We start from the raw sequence: 25418 nt of genomic DNA, 5'->3' as shown, positions 1-25418 counted from the left end.
AGGCAAAATAAACAGGCTTCTCTAACCAAAAAGACCCTACAATAAAACATGGTTTTGCTAAGACCTCCAATTACATTACAAAGATTAAGAAATAGAAATATTATTGCGGCTTGAGATAAAAAATAATGCTTTTTGAAGAAATGAAAGACAATAATATGAAACAAAATATCAACAACAGTTATGTTTTCTTCATGTTGGATGTAATATTTTTCTGCAGATCTGTACAAGTCTAAATAATGTCACCTGGCTGCTTTGCACTTTGTTGAAAACAGCAAAATTTGTGAAGTTCAATTTGACCAGTGCATGCGGGCAGCCACAATAAAGTGACTATTTAACCATAAATAGCGGCATTGTCAGAAGGATGGAAGCAAAAGTGGAGTTACAATAACAGCACCGACACTGGCTGCAAGACCCTAGTGGTTCCCCCAAACATGACCCAGTTTTTACCCACTAATGTAAACAGGACTGGCGTGTCCAGCTGGCCACTGGCCTGGTAGTGGATGTATTGCAGATTAGAGTTGGCAACAATTCAGGCTGTATGCTTTATTGTAGAGGTGTGGAGAACGATGCACATTCCTATCTTCAATTAACTGTAGCGTGTATGCATATATGTGGATGTGTACTAATATTAATATGTTTATATCCCTTTGGGATTTTATTCATCCAAAAATCACAATGTTTGCACTGTTGCTTCTCTGCAGCCATTTAAATTTTATTGAAGATTACATTTTTGACCTGAAATGTATTATCATTAAGATGTAGCTTCTTATACTCTTACTGTGTACTTTTTGAAATTAGACAAATGTCTAAAGTCCTATGTACTACAGTGACCAAAGCACAACAGTGCAGTATTTACCCTGTTTTTTTAGGAAGTAAAATGCAAATGTGGAAAAGAAATGTAAAATTTTTAAACATGAAATTAAACCTTTTTTGAAACATAAAAGCCTTGCAAGACTAACACAGGAGGAGTATCTTAATTTTTCTGTTTTATTCCCTCTTCTTTGCTCCTGCCCAAAAGCTTTCTGCCTTTTCACCTTGAAGTACTAAAATATATTAACAGAACAGGCAAAGTAGAGGTGGCTATCCCACGTCTCCCTTCAGATTCGCTCAAAGTCACGAGTCGGCCACCAAGGCTCGAAGTGACAGCTTTCAGCCAGCACTGTGGGAGCCATTCAACGGACCCTTTTCTATAATGCCCATCTCCTCTCCCAGAGCTGAAAATTGGAGGCGCTCAGGGCTGAGGAGCTGGAGGTCACTCTGATTGTGTACAGAAATGAATGCACTCCAAGAGCAGATGCCACCGCTGTGCATACACACATTCAATTCATGTGGATTTTTTTTTTTTCCCCCCTCGGATACTGTAATGTGGAAAATAGGACTCAAGTTAACATTCGTTTTCCTTGCCTTTTCTCTCACAGTTGCTTTGTGATTGTTTATTTTGTTATAGTTTCAAACATGGTCAAGCTCACATCCACTTACGAATGCTCTATTCACATGCAAACTGTTCTCATACATAAGTGTATGTACCTGTATAGCTGAGTAAAACCTAAAGCTACCTTCAATAACTTGAGCGTACGTAAAAAGCCAATCACCTGCCTGAAAGTAATCCAGCAGTGAGTGTTAAGTTCCTTTCCAGATTAAAAGGTAACAGTAATGGCCTCTGTCTTCACAGTTTCTTTCATCACCTGGTAAGCTGGCAGTGACATTGGGCTCACGCTTTCCTGCCACGTGGCCTTTGCAAATCTGAGGACAGCAGCAGCAGCTTTGTGTTGGGGCTAAACCATTTGAAAGGACTCATCAAGCATTTATAAAGTGCTGAAAAGCTCCTGCTGAGGCAGTGAGGATGTATAGGAGCAGCAGTGCATTGAGCATAGTGGCTGCATGTGCAAGAGGAAAATATCTTTACTCATTAATAAATGTCAAGGCCTCCGTAGTCTTCAGTGGGAGTAAATGACTCCTTTCAACATTTACAAGAGCTGTTTCTGGTGGTGTTTCTTTGTTGTCAAGATATCAGTCAAACCCAGTGACGTTCCCTGAGAATTCAGCTTGTGTTGTGTTACTTTTAATGTTTTTTTTCCCTTATCAATCTTTCTGTGTTCACTAAGAGCCTTAAAAAATACAAATCGGCTCATCTATTTCTATCTTAATCAAGCAAGCCTTCAATTTCTTCAAAGACAAATGCAAGAAACATTCATTTTGCTACTGATTCTCTGCATTTTACATCATTGGATTGAAAGATAAAACAAACAATTGTGTTTATACCAGTAATGAGTCCTTACAAATCCTAATCAAGCAAGTTTTCTCTAAACTCAAATTGATCTCATTTCAAAAAGTAAACAGGTTGCAGATTGAACAATGTCCAGTTATTTTGTTTTACAGGAAAACTAAATCTTAAAAACGCTTAAGCTGTTTTCAAACAGCCTAATCTTAATAATGCCTTGTTGAGATATGAAAGTGTCCAGTGGTTTTACATAAACCTAGGAAATTAATGAAATTGAAATATTTCATCTGTATTGATCGAAATTATGAAATCAAGGTGCAGTAATTATGGCAGTATTGTCTAAGTTACTAAGTTACTGATAAATGGAAATCCATAATGGTTATTATTCACTTTTTCAACAAGTAAGCGATGCATTTTGAGTTGTTATACTGAACAGCTCAACTAGTTTGTGAACTCATGTGTTTCGGGTTTAAGTGTCTCCTTCAAATAGGTCTTTTTCATTTGTTTCTCCATAATTTTATTGGTATAGCATTCCACATCTGCCTCCATTATTCACTCATGAGCTTCGGTCTAAAGTTTCCTCAATTAGTTTAGGGAAGACGCTCCATAATTAGCTTTGCTTCATTTTTGGTGTCTAAAAGACAGGGATTAGTTTCTCCAGGAAACGGGTTTTCTGAAATAGTAACAACTAAAGCTAAAGTACTACTCCACTAAGATACACACATCAGCTTTGTAGCTCTCCAACAGTTTCATCCATTCAACCATCTTCTACACGCAAGGCCAGGATACACCCTGGACAAGTTGTCGGTCCATCACAGGCCAAACACAGGCGACTACACACACTCACATCCAGACCTCGGGGCAATTAATCTCACTGTTGTTGTTTCCTTTTCTTTTTTTTTTGTTCTGTTTCAGTTTTTTTTAGGAAATCAACTAACACAAGCACTATAGCACAGCATCATGTGATATACATTTCTATCGTGCTGGCCTTCGTGTGTGGCTGTGTTTGTTCTCGTTGGCAGTGTCTGTGCTGAGATGAATTCATCTCATAAGTGCTTCTGTATCCAAACACAAGTAGTCTGATAGTTTGTGAGGCAGACAAGTGGCAATCAGCACAGCGAGCATGAATAATGAAAGGTGTAGGCACTCCACACGCACCCTTGCCTCTTGTTAACTACCGTATGTGCCATGAGTATGAGCAGATTTTAGGATGGCACAGTAAAATGTCATGAGGTAAGACCGCTTGTGGTCCTTAGCTTGCCAGCATAATTAGTTGAGACTACATGTCCTATCACTTTGATGGTGTGCTTAATTAGTTAATAGACAAAAGAAACTCAACATATACTGTTTACAGTGTTGGTCCATACATGCTTTGTCTATATAGTGTTTGAGTAACTGTATGAAATCATGTTTGCAAAGTTTCTTGGTGTCTGACGGGATCAATTTCATGCTCTAAATGTGTAACTACTTGTCCTGTGTTTTGCAGAGAGCGACAGTGAACTCTCCAGTGGGACAGGAGATGTCTCCAAAGATTGTCCTGAGAAAATACTAGAGTCCTGGGGAGGAATCCTGAACAGATGGTACGCCTTCTTCCAACGAGACATTAGGAGTAACAAATGCAGACACTGAGAAATTCAAAAGCAATAGATTTCAATGCGATGGGAACAGACATTTGAAATCAGTTACGGGGGAGATTTTGATATACTGTATGTTTGGGGAAAAAAAAAAATGTATGCACAGCTGGATGAGTCATGGTACAGTTCATGAATGGCAAAGCCTTTAGCTGCTTCATCTTGTGCAAAAGCACTCGGATGTGACACAATAATGCTGCAAAGTAAATCAGCCGCAGCCTGTGATTTACTGTACCAAGCCAGGGTCTCTTTCGTCTTTTGCATCCCAGTTCATATGGATTACTAACTTGAAACTTTGATGAAGTATGCAATTCATTTCAAATGTGATGTATGGAAGAAGAGAGTAAAAAAAACCCTCAGAGTATTATATAAAATCTGCAAATAACACAAATGATCTACTTTTTATGACATATGGCAGTGACACGTACGACTTTGTGTGCAGATTATTAACTGAATAAAATATATTCTGTGCTGCATTCACAGCCTGTTTTCTCGCTGTTGCATCAGCACAATGAAGTAAAGTTTATTGAGAAATTGCTTTCATATGGCCTCAATAAATGCATAATGATGAGATTTCAAGCGTCATTAAAAAGAGCTGACAGTGTGCTTTCAAAAGCCGAGCATTTCTTCACGTGGGAACACAGTAGAACTGCTGCCCGTGTCCCACGCTGCAGAGATGTACTTGCTATTGTTCGTTAAATAAGCGACACAATTGTGTTCAATATAGAATTCATTTAAAGAGTGTACTGCTGTATTTAATAATGTAAGTAATGCACCACTCTGAAGTCGTGCCGTTGTTAATAGTCTAATTTCAGTTTGTTTCAGTTAATGTATTTGTTTAAAATGAATCTGATGGTATAGCATCCAGCCAGTTTCCTAGAGTAGCACATCCAATAGAATAAAAAAAAATCTTTAAACAAATATAGATTATACAAATAAAAATAAAACAGATTATAGGTATATTGTGATCCCCAAAATCATTTATCATTTAATCATTTATTTTCTTTAGATACGAATGCGTATGCGACACTATTCTGAGCAATCAGGAGGTTCCTTCGCTTGCCTTCAGTGCTGTTTGACAAAATCATGGCGCAATAATCAAGAATCAGTCTCTGGAGCACAAATGAAACATTTCTAAAAGTAATATTTGATTTCTGTGTGGTTTCATATTTTTGGTAAAAAAAACAACAATTTCAGATTAGAAATGGCATCGACTAAATCTGATGGATCAAACATTTTGTTATTTCTATCGGACATTTGGGAAACACCATCATGTTGATGTATAACGTTTTTTATTAAGTTTTTGCCCAAAAAGAAATTTGATGTAGAAAATGACAAAAGTATATATTTTCCACAATCATTACTCACACATCCAAAAATACATGAGCCATAACCAGTTCCTATTTTCAGGGGTGTCTTTAGAGACAATAATACTATATTGATCTTTCTGTTAGAGGAATTTGTGGCTTTTATTGATTGGCTGTCGGATGCCTTCAAATCCACAAGTCGGCACAGCTCTGTGTATATCTTCGGTATTCACTGTCAATATGGCATCGTGCAACATTTAGAGCACAGAATAAGAAAAAAACAAAAGTCCAGCCGCATTTTGAAATCATGAAGTCGTTCCATTGGATGAACTGTGTAACACAGCTGATTGGCTTTCTCTGTGTATGTTTGTGACTGTACCAGGCATGGGAACCTGTCCACTCGTCCAAAGGGTTTGCCCTCATTGGTCCGCAGTGGCATTCCTGAAGCACTCAGAGCTGAAGTCTGGCAGCTGCTGGCTGGTTGCCACGACAACCATGACCTGCTTGAGCACTACCGCATTCTCATCACAAAGGTAAATGCACGGGGGCGGGCGGGCATCGGAGAAGTTTCATTTATGATACAGTGTCTACTACAAAGTTTGTGCTTTTTCTTACCGTGGAGGCTGACATGACTTCCTTGCAGTGACCCAAGTCCAGGCTTACGCTTTTAAAAAAGAATTAGTCTGTCAAAATCAAAGCTTTAACGTGGCATTAATTCATCATCATGATTAATCGTATTACAACTTAGTTTGTTGGGGTAGACTTACTGTGGGTTCATGCTGCCACGCATACGCAAATTGTTCTGGTAGCGACAGATCCAACTCCGTATGGAAGACGCTAATCAGCACGTTGGCCCTCTCACTTGGAAGTTTGAGTACAAAAACCCCCATGACGGAGTGATTGACCGACATAAAGTATTGTGCACACTCACAGTAAGGAGTTTTCTTTTCACCGAAGCACTTCCAGATTAAAATACCACATTAACACAGAGCATACATTACTGGGGGGTTCTGCTGACTGTTACTCTTGCTTGTTTGCCATAATATAATGTGTTATTTTGTGCAATTTGAATCTGCTTGTTGATAGTATTTTAACATTCTGTTTTGTGGATGTTATTGCCGCCTTGTTTTGCCCATTCAGCATGGTGACGCTTTGTGCTGGTTTATTGACAACCATACAAGAACAGCCGCAAGATCAGGTTGCTGTCATAAAACTAAATGGGAGTTCTTTTTACCTAATCGTTTGTGCACAGTGATTTGTCTTACCACTGATACTGCCTTTCATTAGAGTTGGCCTTTTGAACTGTGTGTCAAGTTGGAGCACGTTTTAATTTAGCAGTGACATTTAAATTCATGCAGCGCTGTCTCGGGACTATTACAGCTCGTGCTGGCCGTCTGACTTCCAACTGAGCTTGCATAAAGCCAAACGGAATTTTTAAACCTTTAGCACTTAACTGTTGATTGTTCGGCAGACCATGTTCATAAGAAACTCCTTGGTACAGTTGGTTGAAGATGCTTTCACACAGCTCCGGTGTTGTGACACTGTGCACATTAAAATGAGATCTACTGCAGGATTCATTTATGTGGATCATTTTTGTCACGTAGCTAATGCATATTTGCCTTGCTTTTTTTTTTTTTTTTTTCCATTGGTTAGATCTGCGTTACACAAGCCCTTACATTATTTTTATCAACATCCCAAACTTGCTGGCATTTACTTAGATGAAACTGGATTAGATTGGTCTGAAACCAACAAACCAGATAACATAAACTGACCCTGCCAATAAGTATGTCGGGTCCATATGGTCACTACTGCTCTGGGCAGTGATGTTGAAGGTTAAACATTTTCTCTAAATGTCATCTCTCAGCATTTTTTCCACTTTTTGTCTGCAAACACATGAAACTTGGATTAGACAACAACTCATGTTGTCAGTGTAAGTTTCTACCTCAGTATATGAAATAATCACAAATTTAAACAGTGTGATACACTGAATATCAGGATGGTGCACAGTATGTCGAAAAGTTCTCACTTTCATTTCCTCAAAAGACAAGGTTTTAGTATTTCTCTTTTGAATTACTTTTCTTATATAATCCCATCACAATTGTTAAAAACGGATTAATTTCTGTGAAAATTTTTTTTAATATGTGGGCTTTATTATCAATATTCAGTATCATATTTCCTTTACTCTTAACTTTGACTGTGACTTATTCACTTGTGGTTGTTAAGTGGCAGGCAGACGGACATGAGGAGAATTATACACTGTTAAAGTGAATGAAGTGTATCTGTGGGAGCGTTAGTCATATGAAGACATTGTTTTGTGCAATAACTGCATTCACTGCATGGGACTCAAGATATATGCAATTTTGCCATATAGTGATCACTTTGAACTAGTGACACACATCTTGATGACTGCTTGATATAAAGTATTGGAACCTCTGGGTTTTTTTTTTAATGCTGTTTTCTGCAGATGTACCTTTTTAAAATATATATTATATTGTTTTAGAAATGTATATTTTAAACGGTAGCTGTCTTATTGAGTAGTTCATTATCTAAAGTGAAAACTGTAATTTCCCATTTACGATGAAAGTCGTTGACCCATCTGAAGATGTTTGTAAACCAGTTAGGAAAGTATGGAAGCTCCCTGAACCACAGAGCAGCAGAGGCAGCAGTCGGAGGATTGGCACACACATTCAAGGCAGAGCGGGATCCTCCCTTTCATAGATAATCATAAAGTCTTTTTTCTGCTACGCAGAAGTGGATGAAACAATCTGCCTGAATCAATAAGTAGAGAGCGAGAGAGGAGATGGATAAAAAAAATGAATAACTGGGAAAGGGAAGTATATGGACCCTTATACACGAGGCTGCAGTGACTGATTAAAAGTAATATAAAAGGAATGAGTAGAAATGTGAGGAGAGCTGGCATATTTTTCACATATTTTGTTGTCCTTCGCTTCTATCTACATTTTTTAGCTTTCCCCCTCTACATTTCTCCAATCTTTACCTTTTCTACTGGCAGTTTTCTACCATGATTTTAGAGAGTTATGTTTGTCACAGTCACTGCCTATTTTGCATCAATGCTATATCTCTGCGTGGCTTTGTTTAGTTTCTTTTCTTTTCATGTGGGCCATGCTTTTTTTTTTCCTCTTTGTGCCTTTCCCCCCTCCTCACTCCCTTTCTTTAGTCCTTGGCTCTTTGTTACATAAGAGTGCGCCTCTGCACTTTAGCTCATTTATCATTTATTCCCCCAGCTGGGCCACACCCACATATTCTGTCTTGCTGGAGAGGTGATGGTATTGATAGGTGGTTAGCTCGGCTATTAATAGCTGTGCCAAATGAATGGAACTGAGGGAAGATGAAGGAGGCAGGCAAATAAGGAACTGAGGCAAATGACAGCAACGGTGGAGGTGATGTGGAGCTTATTAATGTCTGTTGTCTTGGCTCAGTGACAACACTAATGCTGATTGAACTGTAAATAATTGGACTGTCGGTCTTAAAGAGTCGCATCGGTGCTGCGTAACACCAGATATCCTGCAGTAAGGATCAACAGACACATGTTTAGACTCTTGAGTCTTTTGCCATTGGGAAAACCACTGCGTTAAACTGACCTGGTGATCCAATGAAAGACATGTGGCCCGTGGCTCACCATGGATTTTGATATCATTGAACACAAGTGTCATGTTCAGGGTTGTACGACTCACATTTAAACACACACACACACACACACACACACACACACACACACACACACACACACACACACACACACACACACACACACACACACACACACACACACACACACACACACACACACACACACACACACACACACACACACCATAACCTCAGGGCATCTGAGACATTCACAAATAACTCTTTTCTCGGCTGACACAGCACTATGTTCGGAGTCCCGGGTTGAGGGGTTGCTGGTGACATTTGAACAACCTTTTCATATCCCTGGAGCCGAACAAGCCCAAGGTGTGCTGCCACGCTTGAACCCACTGCTTAAAAAAGCTCAACCAGCTATTTCCAGACTGTTCAAAAAACCAATCTCTCTCTCAACTCAGCCAGTGTGTTAGCAGGGGTCAGGATGTTTCCCTGGACTCGATGGTTACCATCAGAAGTTTAACAGGGTCTTTCTCCACATACCTCAGATTGGATATTGCTTAACATCTTTGAGGCGGTGCTATTTCTTTTTTCAGTCTTTGTGCATATGTTTCACTGTTAAACAAATTTCGGCATGTGACGACAGTAAACAAGAATGATCATTCCATCATTTTAAAGAATAGGTGAAAAACAAACCCGGGGATGCCGTCTTATTGTTGATTCAGGCAAGGCAAGGCAAATTTATTTACAGAGCACCATTCAAACACAAGGCAATTCACAGTGCTTTACAAAGAAATTAAAGAAATACAGAATAAAGAAATACATTAAAGCTTTAGAAGAAATGAAAGAAATGCATTAAAACAAATAATGAAGAAAAGTAGAGTAAATAAGGTAAGCGATTTATTAAGATAAGTTTCATAAAGTAAGTAAAATACATTTTGTATTCAAAAGCCTTTGCAAATAAGAATGTTTTAAGTCCTGATTTAAAAGAAGTGTGTGTCAGCAGTCTTCAGGTGTTCAGGAAGTTTGATCCACAGGTGAGGAGCGTAGAAACTAAAAGCTGCTTCACCTTGTTTGTTTCTGACTGTAGGAACACTGAATAAACCTCTTCCTGAGGACCGAGGTCTGGGGGTTTTATATTCTACAAGTAAATCTGAGATGTATTTAGGCCCAAGACCATTCAAAGCTTTATAAACCAGAAATAAAGTTTTGAATTTAATCCTTTCACACACAGGCAGCCAGTGCAGCGATTGGAGCACGGGTGTAATGTTGTCTCTTTGTGTTAGTGAGGACTCTGGCTGCAGCATTCTGGATGAGCTGCAGTTGTCTGACAGAGTTTTTACTGAGGCCTGTAAACACACCGTTACAATAATCCAACCTACTGAAAATAAATGCATGAGCGAGTTTCTCAGAATCTTGTTGAGTCAGAAATCCTTTGATTCTTGTATATTTTTTCAGATGGTAGTAAGCTGATTCAGCTTAGTTTCGCAAATGCATAGTTTTATGTTATGACTAGAAGATGAAAGTCTATACGAGTCTTGTTACATATCAGGCGTGTGTTATGCCCCAGCCATGCCACCAACTCGGCGATGACATTTAACGTGTGTGTACAATCAAAGGTAGCATCAGGCATGCAGGCAGGCTGGAATAATATGACACCCACGGCTGTTAACCCACATACAGACAGATACATGGAGTGCAATGTACATAAAATAGGCTGCCATGGTAACTGCAAGGGTCTGTGGACTTCTCTTTGCTTGAATTTGTCTCCATGACGATCCTGGGTCTCCTTTCACCTTTGTCTCAACATTCGGCTTTAGTTAATTAAGTACTTGATATTTGGATAATTGGAAGCTGGGTAGGTGGCTGACTCTTTATGCATTTAATTCAGTACTTTTTCAGCCTTCAGGCAATGAGTGCAGCCATCACTGTACAATCAGGTTCCATGGTAGTTGAAATATTAGACATTGTCACTCTTCTGTGTCTCTTTTCTCCTTTGCTGCATTGATATGAGGCATATTGAGTCATATAATCAGGATGAATGAGAACCTTTTTTTTTTTTTTTTACCGTGTATTAAAAATAAATTTGTTCCTATTTGGTTTTCTTTCAGTAGCAAATTTTGCATTGATTCAGCTTTTTTAAGGGATGATTAAATTGATTTCACTAGCCATCGAACAACAAGACCCATAAATACCCATCTTGTATCTTGGTTCATAGTACGTTTTCAGTTGTAACTGTGAGACAGTAAAACCATCAGGAAGTAAAGTGGATGTCAGTGTATTGCCCTCCATAAATTGCATTGAAATTAACGGCATTCTCACACACACACACACACACACACACACACACACACACACACACACACACACACACACACACACACACACACACACACACACACACACACACACACACACACACACACACACACACACACACTAATGCACAAGAAGAGGAGAACTGAGCTTAGAGTCAAACCTAGATACTCTTGTTGTAAGGGAAGTGTATTTACTACCCACCGCACCATTGTGTTGATCACAGTAGTTAAATCAAAGTTGATTTGTCAGATTGCTAGTGATTGCATCATGGATTTCTTTTTTTTTTTTTAAGTGAAATGTGTAAAGAAAAAAATGTATGGGTAGTTTTGTTTATACATCACTCAACTCAAACAAATTCCAAAAAGTGTTGCTGACGCGTTGCCTCACCAGTAACCATTTATTGATGCACTATATTGTTATATTGCATTAGGTGAGCATTTTCTGTCATTTGATATGGTGATATCCTGTAAATGTGTTCACCAGGTTGTATATATACAGTATATTTCAACCTTCTAACTGCACCGCATTTTCACAGTACAGCCAAGCAACACCACCTCCATTCTCCAATGCTTACAATATAGGTCTATTCACAGCAGCCCTTCCCTCAACAATCTGTGTGGCTCCATAATGCATTCCCCCATCCACAGCAGGAAATCCGTAGGCACTATTAAAGGACACATTGCTTTTTATCCTTAGCTTCAGGAAAACCTAGATCTGGAAATGAAAAGCAAAAAAATGTCTGAGCCGTCCTCTTATTCTCATAATTTGGATCTACATTAACAAGTTAACCGGAGCTTTTAAAAGGAAATGACGTTGAGAAGAGAAGTTTGGATTGATTGAAGTATTTTCACTATAATGCAGTACGTAACGCCATGTACACTATATGTAGTTGAAATTATGTAATCAGTGATGTTTATTGATTTAATCCCGAGATGAAGGAAGAATTTCCGGTGTTCCAAAAAAGAATGCAGAATACAGAATGTATAGTGACTGTACAGTAGCGAGTGCTTGTGTGTACAAACACACCCTCCCAGCCATAGTGTTGGTGATATGACAGATTGCATTGGAGAGATGGAGCCTCCAGCATCTTCTCCGGCCACAACACTGGAGTGTCTAAGCCCTCACATTTACTGTCGCCTAACAGCTGGAGCGCTGCCCTGCTTCTTTCTCCTCCTTCCTGCAGAGTTGCACTCACTTGCATCTCCGAGTTCAGTAACTCTGCAAATGATCAACATTCTTTAAATTTTCATCTGACTATTGAGATTATTTAGACTGGATTTGTCTGAGATGTTGATAGGACCCATGTTACTCAGATGCAATTCAACCATTTAGCGGGACCAACGAGATACATCCAAACAGATAATAGTGACGCCTACAAATGTATAATGGACAATGAACGGATGCCAAATGACAAAGCATTTCATAGTACGTGTTTTCAGTGCGCTATTGAAAATAAAAAAAATGCAACCTTGACCTGCATTTTATACAGTATGACTTTGTATTGCACGTTATCTCTTGAACTACATGGTGCAAGGACAATAGACGCTAGAGAATTATGAATATAAATATTTTCAACCTGGATGGAGAAGATTTGTTGTTTTATTTTTTTAGTTTAGTCAGATATTGGGAGATCCAACAGCTGTTGAACAGCACTCTTCTTAGACTTCCTGGTTATACAGATTGTAGCTGGTCTGTGTTTGCACAGTAACAACTGTAAACAACCCCTATACCTAAAGTGTTAAACGTTTAGTCTCATTGGGGGATAAAACTTGACAGGATTGTGGGAAACCTTGCTTTCCAGTGTAGATGGATCCACAGTGCCTATGTACAAGGTAAAGTGCAAGATATCTATTTGCATTCATTTATTGTATAGGTCTGCTTGTGTGACTGTTTTACATACGGATGGTATTAAAACAGAAGATCTGAGGATTGAGTACTTCATTTATTACAATTGTATTTATTTTTTTGAAGAGGGAGGCTATAGATGAGTCAGTTCTATGTTATATAAATATTAGTTCTCTGTTTGCTAAGCTGGTTTAGTTTTGGTTCGTTGACTGTGCTAGTTAAAGGTTTGTGTCCAAGCAGTGGACCAGCACTGATCTGCCCCACTAAACACCTATCTTTTCATATAACAACCCTCACATTCAAAAGGCTTGTCAGGGAACAGAGGGGTCCCATAGAACGGAATACATTTATATTTTTCCCCTCGGGCATTTCAAGTTTCTCAGATAATATTTGATTACAAGGCTCTCAAATGCAAAAAGATATGAGAGGAACTAAGCATTTAATTATTTAATAAAGTCTCCTAAAAATAAAGGTACATCAGGGTATGTGAGGCGTGTAAGACAAGTATTACACAGTTTAAAATGATTATGTTAGATTTTGCTGTTGTGTATAGAATCCCAACAGCCTCCGTATTGATTTTCAATTCATTGTAAATTAGTTGTGCCAATGCTGGATTCTGGCTTTGATTTGACTTTTGGTACCACTCACTTATCTATCAGATATTCAAAATGGATATTAGCACTGCTGCCTGATGATTATTCTGGTGACTAACTTCTCTGACAACTAAACATTCATTTGAATTCAGAGTAGTCACCGAGTCGAGGAATGAAAATCATTTAGAAAATGGTCAGAATGTTTCATTATGCATTCATGTTCAACTCGTTGGCTTCCTGAACCGTTTACCTTCATCAACAATAATTAGAAGCTCATTGATGTAATGAGGTGTATTATCTTCTCAGACTGGGCGACGTCCCGGCGTCTCTGAATACACAATGTCAGTTTGGTCTGAGTGTGGCTCGCACCGCTACTGTTCTTATGTCAAATATGGTTGTGCATTGCCTTGATGGGTTGCTTATATGCCAGTTTTGTTAGTTTTTTCCAGGCACAGCCTGCCTTCTACCTTCTTCATGTTTTACATCAGGGGGGGGGTCACACTCATTTAAGTTCAGGGACCACACGCCGCCCAGACAGAAGTCAAATGGAGGAGCAATTGTCTGTAGATGATGACAACCTGTAATCTTTTAAAAAAAAAATTCCCCAGAGTTTTAGGATAAAGATGTATGAGTATCTTCTAACTGCCTAAACCTTCCTCGTGAGTGTTTTCAGAAACTCAGCTTCACAGTATGGCTTTCACACTGTTCCAGTGTGGCGTCATGATTTTTTCCCCCATTGGAACAATTTGGAGTGGCAGTTGTTTTTATGCTTATTTTGTCACTTTTACATGTTGCAATGTCATGCTGTATGTCGAATTGGACCCTCTGGCATCTGCCTGATAGTGCTTTAGCCAACTAGTGACAGGCTGCTCCATGACAGTTATGACTTGTACATTAATAAAACACCATTTGGTTTAACTGACTACTATTTCTAGTGCCACTAATAAAGGGCATGGACATTTAGGTTTATATTCCACCAATAACCTTGTCCTACACAGAAGCCATAAAGAAATGAGTTTTGGTGTGGTGGGATATGTAGAATATTGAATACAAACTGAAGCGCCAGTATCATTCACTCCAGAAAGGGTGCCAGATTTGACGCAGTTAATCAGTCACTGATCTTCTGCTCAAGTAAAGTGGTAACACTTCACCTCATTAATGACTGTGCTCAGCGTAAGCCTCCTGGCCAGACATCTTTAATGTAGATGTAAACGCCCTGCTTATGCTAACATGTTGCTGTTGAGACTGAACTTGGCAGGGGCCCAGGGCTGGAGGAGGGCAGGACGCTGGGAAGCAGGGAAAGGTGAATCAGCCTCCACCTTTGTTTCCAAGTGGCCCCGCTGGCTTTGTTTTGGAGCAGAATGAATTATTAACGGTGGCCTTCTGGTCGTGTTTTTCATCAGTGTCCACCTCCAACAGCAAAGAGCAGTGTGCTGAGAGATCTCCATTGACTGGCTCTTTTTATAGTGACTGACCTCTCTACCTGAACTCTTTTTAGGCCTCATATTCTTTCTTTTTTTTAGTACCCCTTTCCGTCTATCTCTCTCTATTCGTTGCACATTTTTAATCAAAATAACCACCTAAAACAAATCAACTCATTTTGACATAGGTATAGTTAACAAGTTAGGACATTTAAGTATATCATTATTGGAGTTATATCTGTTTTGATGACATGACAGTGAACAAACCAAAAAGTTAATTGGCGCGCTTTTTAAATTTTTTCTGAATTAACCCTATTTACAACTTGAAATACTGTAGGGGTGCAGTTAACTCCTTGTACTGTACTTCCAATGTACTACAGAAATATGACTCAGCTGTCACCCCATAAATGCGTTGTGTTATTAGTAGTTAATCGCCTGGTGCAAGCCATATACAAAAAAAAACTGCCATAACAGTCTGACCTATGTTGTTTCCTTCCAGTTTATTTCATCCATTTTTTTTTTCAGTCTAGTTCTAAAAATCTGTGTTTCATTTACATAATCTACCCTTCATTTATTTTATATAGGACTTTTTTTTGAAAATTAAATGAGGAAAAAGAAAAATATGCTGTGAAAAGGCATCCCACTCACCCCCAGATTTTTCTGCTACTACTCTTTCAACTCTGGATTTCTGTTAAACCACAAAATATGATGACGGATGGCAGATCTGGTTAAGTGTCGACCTTGAGTGTGGTGGACCGAGCGGGTTTGAATCCTGATTGTGGCAGGAAGGGCCTCTGGTGTAGCAACTGGTCTGCCTAAAACTTTCTAACCATTTTCTGTAGTTTGAGTTGGGGGTTGTGTTTTTCCATTGACAGTAGTTTTGTCAAAGACTTGAGCATTATCATAGCATTCTTATACGATTAATCATCTGGAAGACTTGTTGCTTTGCTGTTGTACAGATTGGATTCCTGCATAGATTTCTCTCTCTGCTGAAACACCGTGTCTTCTACTACTATTGTAACTGGCCATGCTTTCATCATGATTGCTCCTTTCAAACATTTAATCTCCTTCTGTTGGAGGACATGCAGGGTTCTTTCCAAAGTGAACATGTTATGTCCAACTTGCAGCCACCCACCACTAATCACTAATACTTAGATATGACGCAAATTATAATCATTGTGAACAAAGTTGTGCGGAATCTTCTTTTTAAAAATGAACTGCCAAGCCACGAAACTTGGCTTGTGATTTGATTCCATCTTTTGCTTTGGCAGTTTCCTGTGATTTGCTCCTTTTTATCATCTGTTGGCCAGAGGATGTTCTCAACTGTCCGAAATGCCTGGCAACTGTAACTAAGGAGTAGGTATAATTCAGCTAAGCTGTTGGTTATGTAAAGTATTACAAAAAAGTGAGCAAAAGGCTCCTGATTGGAAAAAAAAGACTACTAATTTTGCATAAATGCTATCCTGCATATTTCAAAATGTATACTGTTGGTTACATTCATGTTGACTGTTTTTGACACCAATGGGAATGTCTTAGTTTTTGTTTTTTTTTAAAGAAGCAGAACAAGCACAATAATGACTCATATTGTCAAAAATCAAACATTTTTATAATTTAATCTGCTGTATCATAACTTTTTTTTTTTTATGTGTGATGCTGTTATTTTCATATATAATTAGATTTATTTTCTGCCTTGATGATGAATTAAAAAGGGAAACAGAGTATAAAAAAGAACTTAAGTCAACAGAAAATACATAGTGAATGATAAGTGATATGTAAATAGGAAATGTATCCAATTTTACCTCTGGGAGAAAGCCAGTCTGAGAGACAGGGTAGTGTAGCAGAGAGCCTCAGGTGCAGCTGGGAGGGGAGGAGGCAGGGCGATGAACGAGAAGCTGAGTGAGAAAGAGAGGGTGTGTGTGTGTGCGTGCGCGGAAAGAGAGAGACTTGAGCATACAAGCTGGAGTGATCAGAGGGAGGGTGGTGGGTAGGAGGAGGGAGAGAGAGAGAGAGAGGGAGGGAAGTGTAAGCCAGTCACAGCATCTCTCCTCACTGCACCAGGGCTGAGGGACTCTTCGTCCCCTCGCTTCCCTCGCTGCAGATTTAACTCATTTCCATCAAGCGCAGTCATCTTTTTTTTTTTTTTCTGGCATTGTAGTCGCCGCTTTTGACAGAAGCACAGCATTCATCTCCTTCAGTCTGCCAGGATCTAAGGATTTACGTACTAAAATGTGCTTCTTTCCTGCTCATCGAAACTAGAAGGGGACATCTGCGAAGGACAGCGTTTAAAACTGGGACTGGCAGGGACTTGGTCTTTTCTTCATGCCGTTTGAGCGGATTCCCCTTTTGTTGTTCTGCTGGTGTGTTATTCAGGGCAACAGACAGAGGCTACAGGACCCTGTACCACAACAACTATCCAGAGTGCATACTTTAAAGGATGAAGGCAAGTTAGAAAATCAATGGTTGCCTTAAGCACTTAAAAGGATGGTACTATGTGCTCCCAGTGCTGAAAAATGTCACAAAGAAAAGGCAAGTACCAAGTTTATGAGCTGAACAAGTGCATTGCTGATTGATCCCCATATACCGCTCTGCAAGCATCGGTCGCAGGATTGCTGTGGAGTCAAAGTGAGTGGAGCACTGAGTTATTCAGGTGGCCTCTCATTGCTCCTGGAGAGTCCTTTTTCATGCCCATATTGGAGTTTGACATTCAACGCACTCATCAGCTGGTGGACTTTTATGTTTGTTTGCATTTAACAACTTAAAAGGTGGCTGAGAAGCAAATTTGCGCATCTGGATTTAAACTTTACTGGCGGAACTCTTCGAGACATTTTTTTGTCTTTGCTTCTTTTTTTTTTCTTTTTTTTAAACTTTATTCTGTCCATTGATGCCTTGTAAACACATTTTTCCCCGCCACCATGTGTGCTGAGAGAGCTGTGACATTATCTCCTGCGGAGATCCCCATGTTGTTCTAGCCCATGTCTGTGTTTTGATTCAGACAATAGCTGGGCATACATGGGCTCCACACACTGACCGGAGGACCACCAAAATAATGGAAGCCTGCTGCTACACAATAAATACAGTAACACCCATGGAAAATTGGAACTTGGGATTCTACTGAATAGTTAATTCACAGAAGTGGATGTAATTGTACTCCAAGGAAAGCAACTCACAAGAAGCTGCTTTAACTATCCAGTCTTTTTTTTTTTTTTTTTTTTCGTAATTGGGGAAAAGCATCCGGATGCTGCTTACGCCTGTCAAGAGAGGGGAGCATTGTACTGTACTTCAGACATACCTTGTGTGGTTCCCTCCTTCACTTCTTTTCTGCTTCTTGCCCTTGCAAGGACAGCCTATGCCCCCAGCCTCCTGCTGACCACAACATTAATGCGACCCCACTTTGAGCTTACCGAAGGAATACAGATTTTGTTTTTTTTCTTCTCCTGACTGTTACCTTTTGACTTGTTTCACTATAACCATGTGTGATGCCAAAGGACAGCTGAGCCGGCTGTCCTACACTCCCAGAGGCTGTATTGATTTTTCTCCAGTCTATGTTCATTTGATTGAAACCCAGTTATGTAGGAAGGTGAACGTGAGTGAGAGAGAATGCTAGAGAGAGTATTGAGCTTTGAGAACTGAGGGAGGCTGTGGATGCCTGCTGAAGAACAGGAGGGAGACAGGCCCTTCTCCAGTTTCAGGCCAGCTGTCTTATGGGTGGCACAACATAAACCTGACCCACCTGGATAGCACTCAGAACAATGAACCACTCTGAGCTGACAACAGATCCAGTGCTCACTGCCAACAGCAGCCATGAAGACTTCTTTCCTGGCGGGGCCATCAACCACTCCTGTCCGTTAGGCTGGGGACTGAATAAAGGAGTCGAAGCTTGCATTCTAGAAACTGCTGTCATTGTTCTTCTGACTGTGCTCATAATTACTGGAAACTTGACAGTGATCTTTGTTTTCCACTGTGCCCCTTTGTTGCACCACTACACCACCAGTTACTTCATCCAGACCATGGCCTATGCTGACCTACTGGTGGGGCTTAGTTGCTTAGTCCCCACCCTGTCTCTGCTTCACTATCCAGCAAGTGTGCAAGAGCCAATTACATGCCAAGTTTTCAGCTATGTAATCTCGGTTTTGAAGAGCGTTTCAATGGCTTGCTTAGCCTGTATCAGTGTTGACCGCTACCTGGCCATAACTAAACCATTATCTTATAACCAGCTGGTAACTCCTTGCCGATTACGAAGCTGCATCACGCTCATCTGGGTCTACTCTAGCTTGGTTTTCCTGCCTTCTTTCTTTGGTTGGGGAAAGCCAGGCTATCATGGGGATATTTTTGAGTGGTGTGCTCACTCTTGGCCCACCTCTGCCCTCTTCACAGGCTTTGTTGTGTGTTTGCTTTATGCCCCTGCTGCACTGGTGGTCTGTTTTACCTATTACCACATCTTTCGGATTTGTCAGCAACATAACAGGGAGATCAGCGAGCGACGGGCACGTTTCCCCAGTCAGGAGATGGAGGCTGGTGAGGGGAGCAGTGGGCATCACGGAGGGCATGGACCAGACAGACGCTATGCAATGGTGCTCTTTCGCATCACCAGCGTGTTCTATATGCTTTGGCTACCTTACATCATCTACTTTTTGCTAGAAAGCTCCCATGTGCTGGACAGCCCTGCCCTCTCCTTCATCACCACCTGGCTGGCCATCAGCAACAGCTTTTGTAACTGTGTCATCTACAGTCTGTCTAATAGTGTTTTCCGCCTCGGCATGCGTAGGCTGTCGCAGACTATTTGCTCCTTCAGTCATTGCGCTGCAGATGATCGGGACTTTGGGGAGCCTAAACCAAGAAAGAGGGCAAATTCGTGCTCCATCTGAGGGAATAGCTGTTACAGGATGAAAAACCCTTAAAATGTATGAATGGATAACCTTCTGGCTTTAAACAAGCTTATCACCTACTTGACTCATACGAAATGGAAAGCAGCTCCTGTTATATCAGCCTTCAGCTGACATTGACATTGCCTTGATGACAATAAACTGTTAATCACATTGCAAGCTTTTCAAGGAGAATGGTGCAGTGTTTAAACAGAGATGATTCAAAGAAAGACGGGCAGTCTGTGGTTGCTTTTATTCATTAGTATTGTTGAAACTTTACAGCCTTTACATCTTACTCTCTTTAATTACCCCAATCCAATGTAAATGATTGCTGAAACCATAACTTTGTAATGAACTGAAGTTTTCCCTCACATATCAGATGTGATTATTCAATATCCTTCCCTTTAAGCTTCATTTGTGGTTGTCGATTTGATTGGCCTGATTGAATACCTCTGCTCTTTGTATGACTATGATCAGTAGATGTAATCTACTCTTAGTTGAGCTCACAAATCTATTTTAAAGAGTTTTAAGTTAATATTATCCATACAGCATGCACACAGTGTATGCTATGTGCCGGCCATTAAACTGCTGATAAATAATGAGTGAATGCTCATCTTGAATATTGATTGTTTGAGAAAGGTTTGTGTGAGAAATGTGAGTAACTTTTTTTCTCCGGTAACTCACAGGAAGCAGAAGCATAGCCCTGATTTTGGGTGTTTTGACACATTTTTCTGACAATACAGAACTACCAATACAAACCTTCCTAATCATGATAAACATTACGAAAACAAGTTCACCCCTATTCCATTTAAGTATCACTAAGCTAAAAGAGGATGAAATGCTGAGTATACCCTGGATAGTTTGCCAGTGACTCGCTAATGTAATGTACATTGAGCAAGTAGTACTGTAACCTGTGACTGAAGGTAAAATTGTCGTCAAATGAAAGTTATGTTAATTTGGCTTTTTACTTCCCTTAGCTTAGTCATTAATCTTCAAATTGATATGGTCTAATCTGCTTACGTAATACATAGTCTAAATCTGTCATGTGATGAAATTCTACTTTCAGCTAACTATCAGCTGACTATGGGCTGAATTGATTGGGTGCATACCTGACTGAAACGCACCTTATTTCCAATTTATGTGAGCTGAGATGGCCCACATAGTGAGGGCAGAAAACTAACGAAATCAGCAAACAACTGCCCACACCACTTTATTCCATTTTCCACCTTTGGACATTTGCAAAGAGCTTAAAAGCAACAGGATTCCACCATTTGCTTGACATTTCAAATTCTGCTGTTGGTTTGACACACGTACTCAGCCACTTCTAACCAGAAAATGTGTGCTGTGGACTGCCCTTTTCCTGTATATGGATGGGTTTAATTATTGGATCATGAACATGCATAGAAGCTAGAAACAAAATATATATAGGTGGAAAGGGAGAGAGGGTGCATTCATTCATTTTCTGGTTACTGCCATCAGTAGCTCAGATTAATGTGATATCTGATTTGCGGTGAGGTTGAAATGCAAGAGACCTCTAATTACAAGCTGTGTATTGCAAATGTTAGAGGTGGTTCTTTCCTGATCTTTCCTTGGTTTGTTTGTCTGCTCATCAGATAATGCTTTCACTCCAATTTCTATCTTTTTTTAATGAAGTTGATTTGATTTGATTTGTGCCAAGCAAAAGACAATTATGTTATGTGAGGAACGTTGTAGTGGTGCAAAATGCAGGTATACATCGCTTGTTTGGGGTTTTGTACTGAGGACAAGTGTAACTTTATGCTGCTGCAGAATAATAGTTCTTGTCTTAGTTTGTCTTGCCCTCCTGATCTTGTCTCCTTTGCAGTGCCCTTCAAATCTGGGGCATTTCCTTTACAACGGCAGATGATGTGTTTTGTTAAATCTACGACAGACGTCTTTGGTCGCGATTCTCACCCTTTGATACAGCACAGTAGTGTAGTCATTCCAGTCGTTTTACCTTTAAGGATGTACATTTTCTCAATCATTTGCTCAGTGTCGAGGACTAATCCATGCCACATCAAGACGGCCACATTGTCTTTGCTCATGCTGACCTGCTGACCCGCTGCGGTTAAAGGCATTGCTTGTATTACGTATTTGTTAATGCAAAACACTGACTGACGCATCAACTGCAGTCCCTTGATATTGTGACTGCTGTTACTATTTATGCTGCTTAAACGCATCCGTAGAAGTCATTCCTCACTTTAAAGCTGCATTAAGTATTTTTATTTTCTCTCTCTCTCTCTCTCTCTCTCTCTCTCTCTCTCTCTCTCTCTCTCTCTCTCTCTCTCTCTCTCTCTCTCTCTCTCTCTCTCTCTCTCTCTCTCTCTCTCTCTCTCTCTCTCTCTCTCTCTCTCTCTCTCTCTCTCTCTCTCTCTCTCTCTCTCTCTCTCTCTCTCTCTCTCTCTCTCTCTCTCTCTCTCTCCAAATCTCTCTGGGCAGTGAGACTCTGAGCCCTTTGTGTTATATAATTCTGTGACATGTTGAGGAGCTGTTTGCAACTTAAGGAACCCAGCAGCCACAGACCCATATGAGTACTCCACTTGAGTCTTTCTTGTCACTTGATGAATGTAAGTACTATTTTGTCTTGTTTTTAAGCAATGATTTAGTATTTCATCATCAGGAACAGAGAAGTATCTGTTCCTATTTTTTTTATTTTATTTTTTTTTAATCTGTTCATTTTGGTACTTGCTCTTCATTCATTCATTATTCATGCCACGTGTGTTGACATTGTCTGGAGAACCAATTTGTTAACAAAAAGCAAAGCAGCCGAAAGTTGCAGGAATCTTTCCCAGTGGGACCATCAGCATTCATCATCTTTCAGCAGACTTGTTTGATTCAGTGTTAATATAAAAAAAATGCTTCATGCAGCTATTCTGCATTACAGATTGTTCTGTAAATGTGCCTAAAAATGTATTTTCTAGAAAGAGCTGGGGGGGGGGGGTGTTATTTCAGATTAAAATGCTGCACTTTTCAACGGCATATTCCAGTTGTGTGATCATACCTTGTGACATTGAAAACATTGAAGGGTACATTAATTTAAGTTGACCACTTTGTAATACATCGACGTATACCAGGAATGAGTCAAGTCATGATTTTATCACGGTCACTGACGGACTGCTGCCTTCATGTGATATACTATCTGACGTCTACATGTGTGTGTAAACAGGAGACAACTCACTTGTCTAATTCTAGTGAACTTCCTCCTTTCTCCATGTGACCTGGCATCTATGGAAAAACAGCAGTAGGGACCCCCAGGTTGGCTGTGTCAAATGCTAGACTTCTGATGATTAATTTTTAAATTTTGATAGTTGTGGTTTTGGTACTGATTTTAAGCATAGTGCAGTTGGGTAGTAGGATATATAGCATCTTAATTCGTGCTGTATAATCTTAACAATGTGTGACAACATAAACATGTAAACCAAGAGAAAACTAAATTCTGTAATAGCATAAAATTAGATAGCTCTGTTGTTACCATATGATGTAAAAAAAAAAAAAACATGTTTTTTTCTATCAAAGTGGACATTTTAGTTGTTGGTTTGAATTTGCACAAATAATAATTATCTAAGGCTTTTTTGGATCAGGTTATGTGAAATGTGTAACTTGGTACAAAATTTCAAAAGTCTGAGAGCCACTGAAGTAATATTCAAAAGATTAGTTGTTTATATGTGTCTGTGTTACACTGACCACACTGGAGTAATAGATAATTGAAATTATTGTTCCAATAAATAATCTTACTTTCAAGTGCATTGAAACATTGATAGGAGCGTTTATTAAAAAAAAAAAACTGGAAAAAAAAACATTTAATTATAGAATATAATGTATTTATTTATTAAGTTATGTTTGTAAATTTTTACACTATACTGTATATGAGTATACTGTATGTAAATTGTGTGTGTTTGTTTTTTAGTCCGCCGTACAGCCAAAAAAATTCAGACAAACTCTGACAATATGTGTTAAATCAACTAGGCTGCTGATGTTTTGAGTGAGAGGAGAGTGTATTAAAGTACACAGTATCTATTTTTTTATTTTGAAATTTTGTCAAAGTATATGGTTTTGCTGTTACTGCCAACCCAATAAAAGTGGAAAAAAAGTAGACATACACATCTCTTGTGACTTTCTCTAACCATGATCCTCAATTTGTCATCTTCTATTCACAATCAGCTGCGCTCACTGTATTTTTTATTATTTTTTTTGTAAATATTTACCTTATTCACCATCTTTTTAAAGAACTGATGAACAGAGCTGTGGAACTGACACCTTAATGAGGATCTGTGCCATTATTTCACTGGTGCCTGAAATAACTTTGGTGCCATGCCCTTCAGCAGAATGGTTGAATGTTATTCAAGATATACCAATTAAATTTAGAAATTTAATGCATTTCTAATACTTGCTGAAGAATGACCACCATGGCTGCAAGCATGAGTAATACAAATCTAGGTATAGGGGAATATCTATTACATTCTCGGTATCTAATGAGCACATCACATGTTTGGGTCAGGCATTTTTTCCCCTCAAAGTCGAAGAACGCAATTATTTAAATTCAGAAAAATTATCTGAAAAATGAAGCCTATATGAGGGATCCTCATCATTTCCATAATGACTATACTGTGTATCTGTCTAAAGTGCTGTCTGCAGGCTGCGTCCATCTCAATTACGATATGTATGTGGGACCAAAGGAACTGCAGAGCCATGCAATTTACCCCTGTAGGTTTCTTATATCCTAACCCTGAGTGCAACAGACGGAACAAAAGACACCGCAGCTTAAAAAAAGGCAAGCAAAAAGGTAAAGATTTAATTTTCACATTGTGGCCTTTACATTTGTCTCATCAGTGCATTCATAATGACCAAGTGGAAAGTTGTTGTTCTCCTACATTTGTGTCAACAAGCAGACGGCTAATCAAGTGGCATTTGCAAGGTAACATCTTTATGTTACTGAGAGTTGGAGTTGTTGCACCATCATGTCCCCTGTTGGTCTGATGGTATTCACAGTACAGAGTCTGCATATATGGAACGATTTCAGCCTGTGAAAGCTGTTCTGAAATTGTCATTAGTGTTGTGTAGTTAGTGTTTTAGGCTGAAGGGTAAGAAAAATGCCCACCGCACGTAAAACTCTGTACTGTGATGTAATGTTCAAGAACTGTTTAACATGCTTTTGTTGTACATAGATCTCCCTGTGTTTTATCTTCACCCAGCATCAAGAACAGGAGTTTTATTTTCTTGCTTTGTCTGATGTGTAGTTTCTGAATAAAATCCATAAACTAACCCAAGATCAGCTTCCAATTCAGGCCTGTTCAGTATTCATAGCCGTCGCTATATCAGGAATTCCCTTTTATTTCCACAAATGGCAGCACTCTCCTCACTTCCTCTTTCCATTTCCACTCTGTTTCTCATCTCCTCTTTCCATCTGACTGAAAAAGGACCAGCTGACCCTTTTATCTTTTGGAGGGGGGAGGTTGTTGAAGTCATAATTGGAGGGGAAACTAGGCCCAATCTCTATGTGCTATTGGTACGGCATCATAGCTATAACCAAAAGCAGTGTGTGGCATAAGGAGGACACCCTCATATGCCCTCTCAAAAACATACTCTTGTGCATCCTGC

The 25418-nt window shown here is 39.5% G+C and overlaps 2 protein-coding genes across 2 annotated transcripts in view; both read left to right on the top strand.

Moving 5' to 3' along the window:
* rabgap1l (RAB GTPase activating protein 1-like) overlaps positions 1 to 25418 on the top strand; it is a 110825-nt gene that overhangs the window by 26618 nt on the left and 58789 nt on the right. Inside the window, exons 12-13 of the mRNA XM_080473154.1 lie at positions 3708 to 3801; positions 5542 to 5692. Of these exons, the coding sequence (XP_080329280.1) occupies positions 3708 to 3801; positions 5542 to 5692 (245 nt within the window). The remainder of the gene's footprint in view (positions 1 to 3707; positions 3802 to 5541; positions 5693 to 25418) is intronic.
* On the top strand, positions 18690 to 19805 carry gpr52 (G protein-coupled receptor 52; the record flags this gene model as incomplete). Its single annotated transcript, XM_080473539.1, has 1 exon — positions 18690 to 19805. The coding sequence occupies one exon, from the start codon at positions 18690 to 18692 to the stop codon at positions 19803 to 19805; it is 1116 nt and encodes a 371-aa protein (XP_080329665.1).

Source organism: Lipophrys pholis, assembly GCF_963383615.2.
Source record: "Lipophrys pholis genome assembly, chromosome: 10".
Taxonomy (NCBI): Eukaryota; Metazoa; Chordata; class Actinopteri; order Blenniiformes; family Blenniidae; genus Lipophrys; species Lipophrys pholis.
Note: the sequence above shows the minus strand (reverse complement) of the source record. Positions and strands in the feature narration are given on the sequence as shown.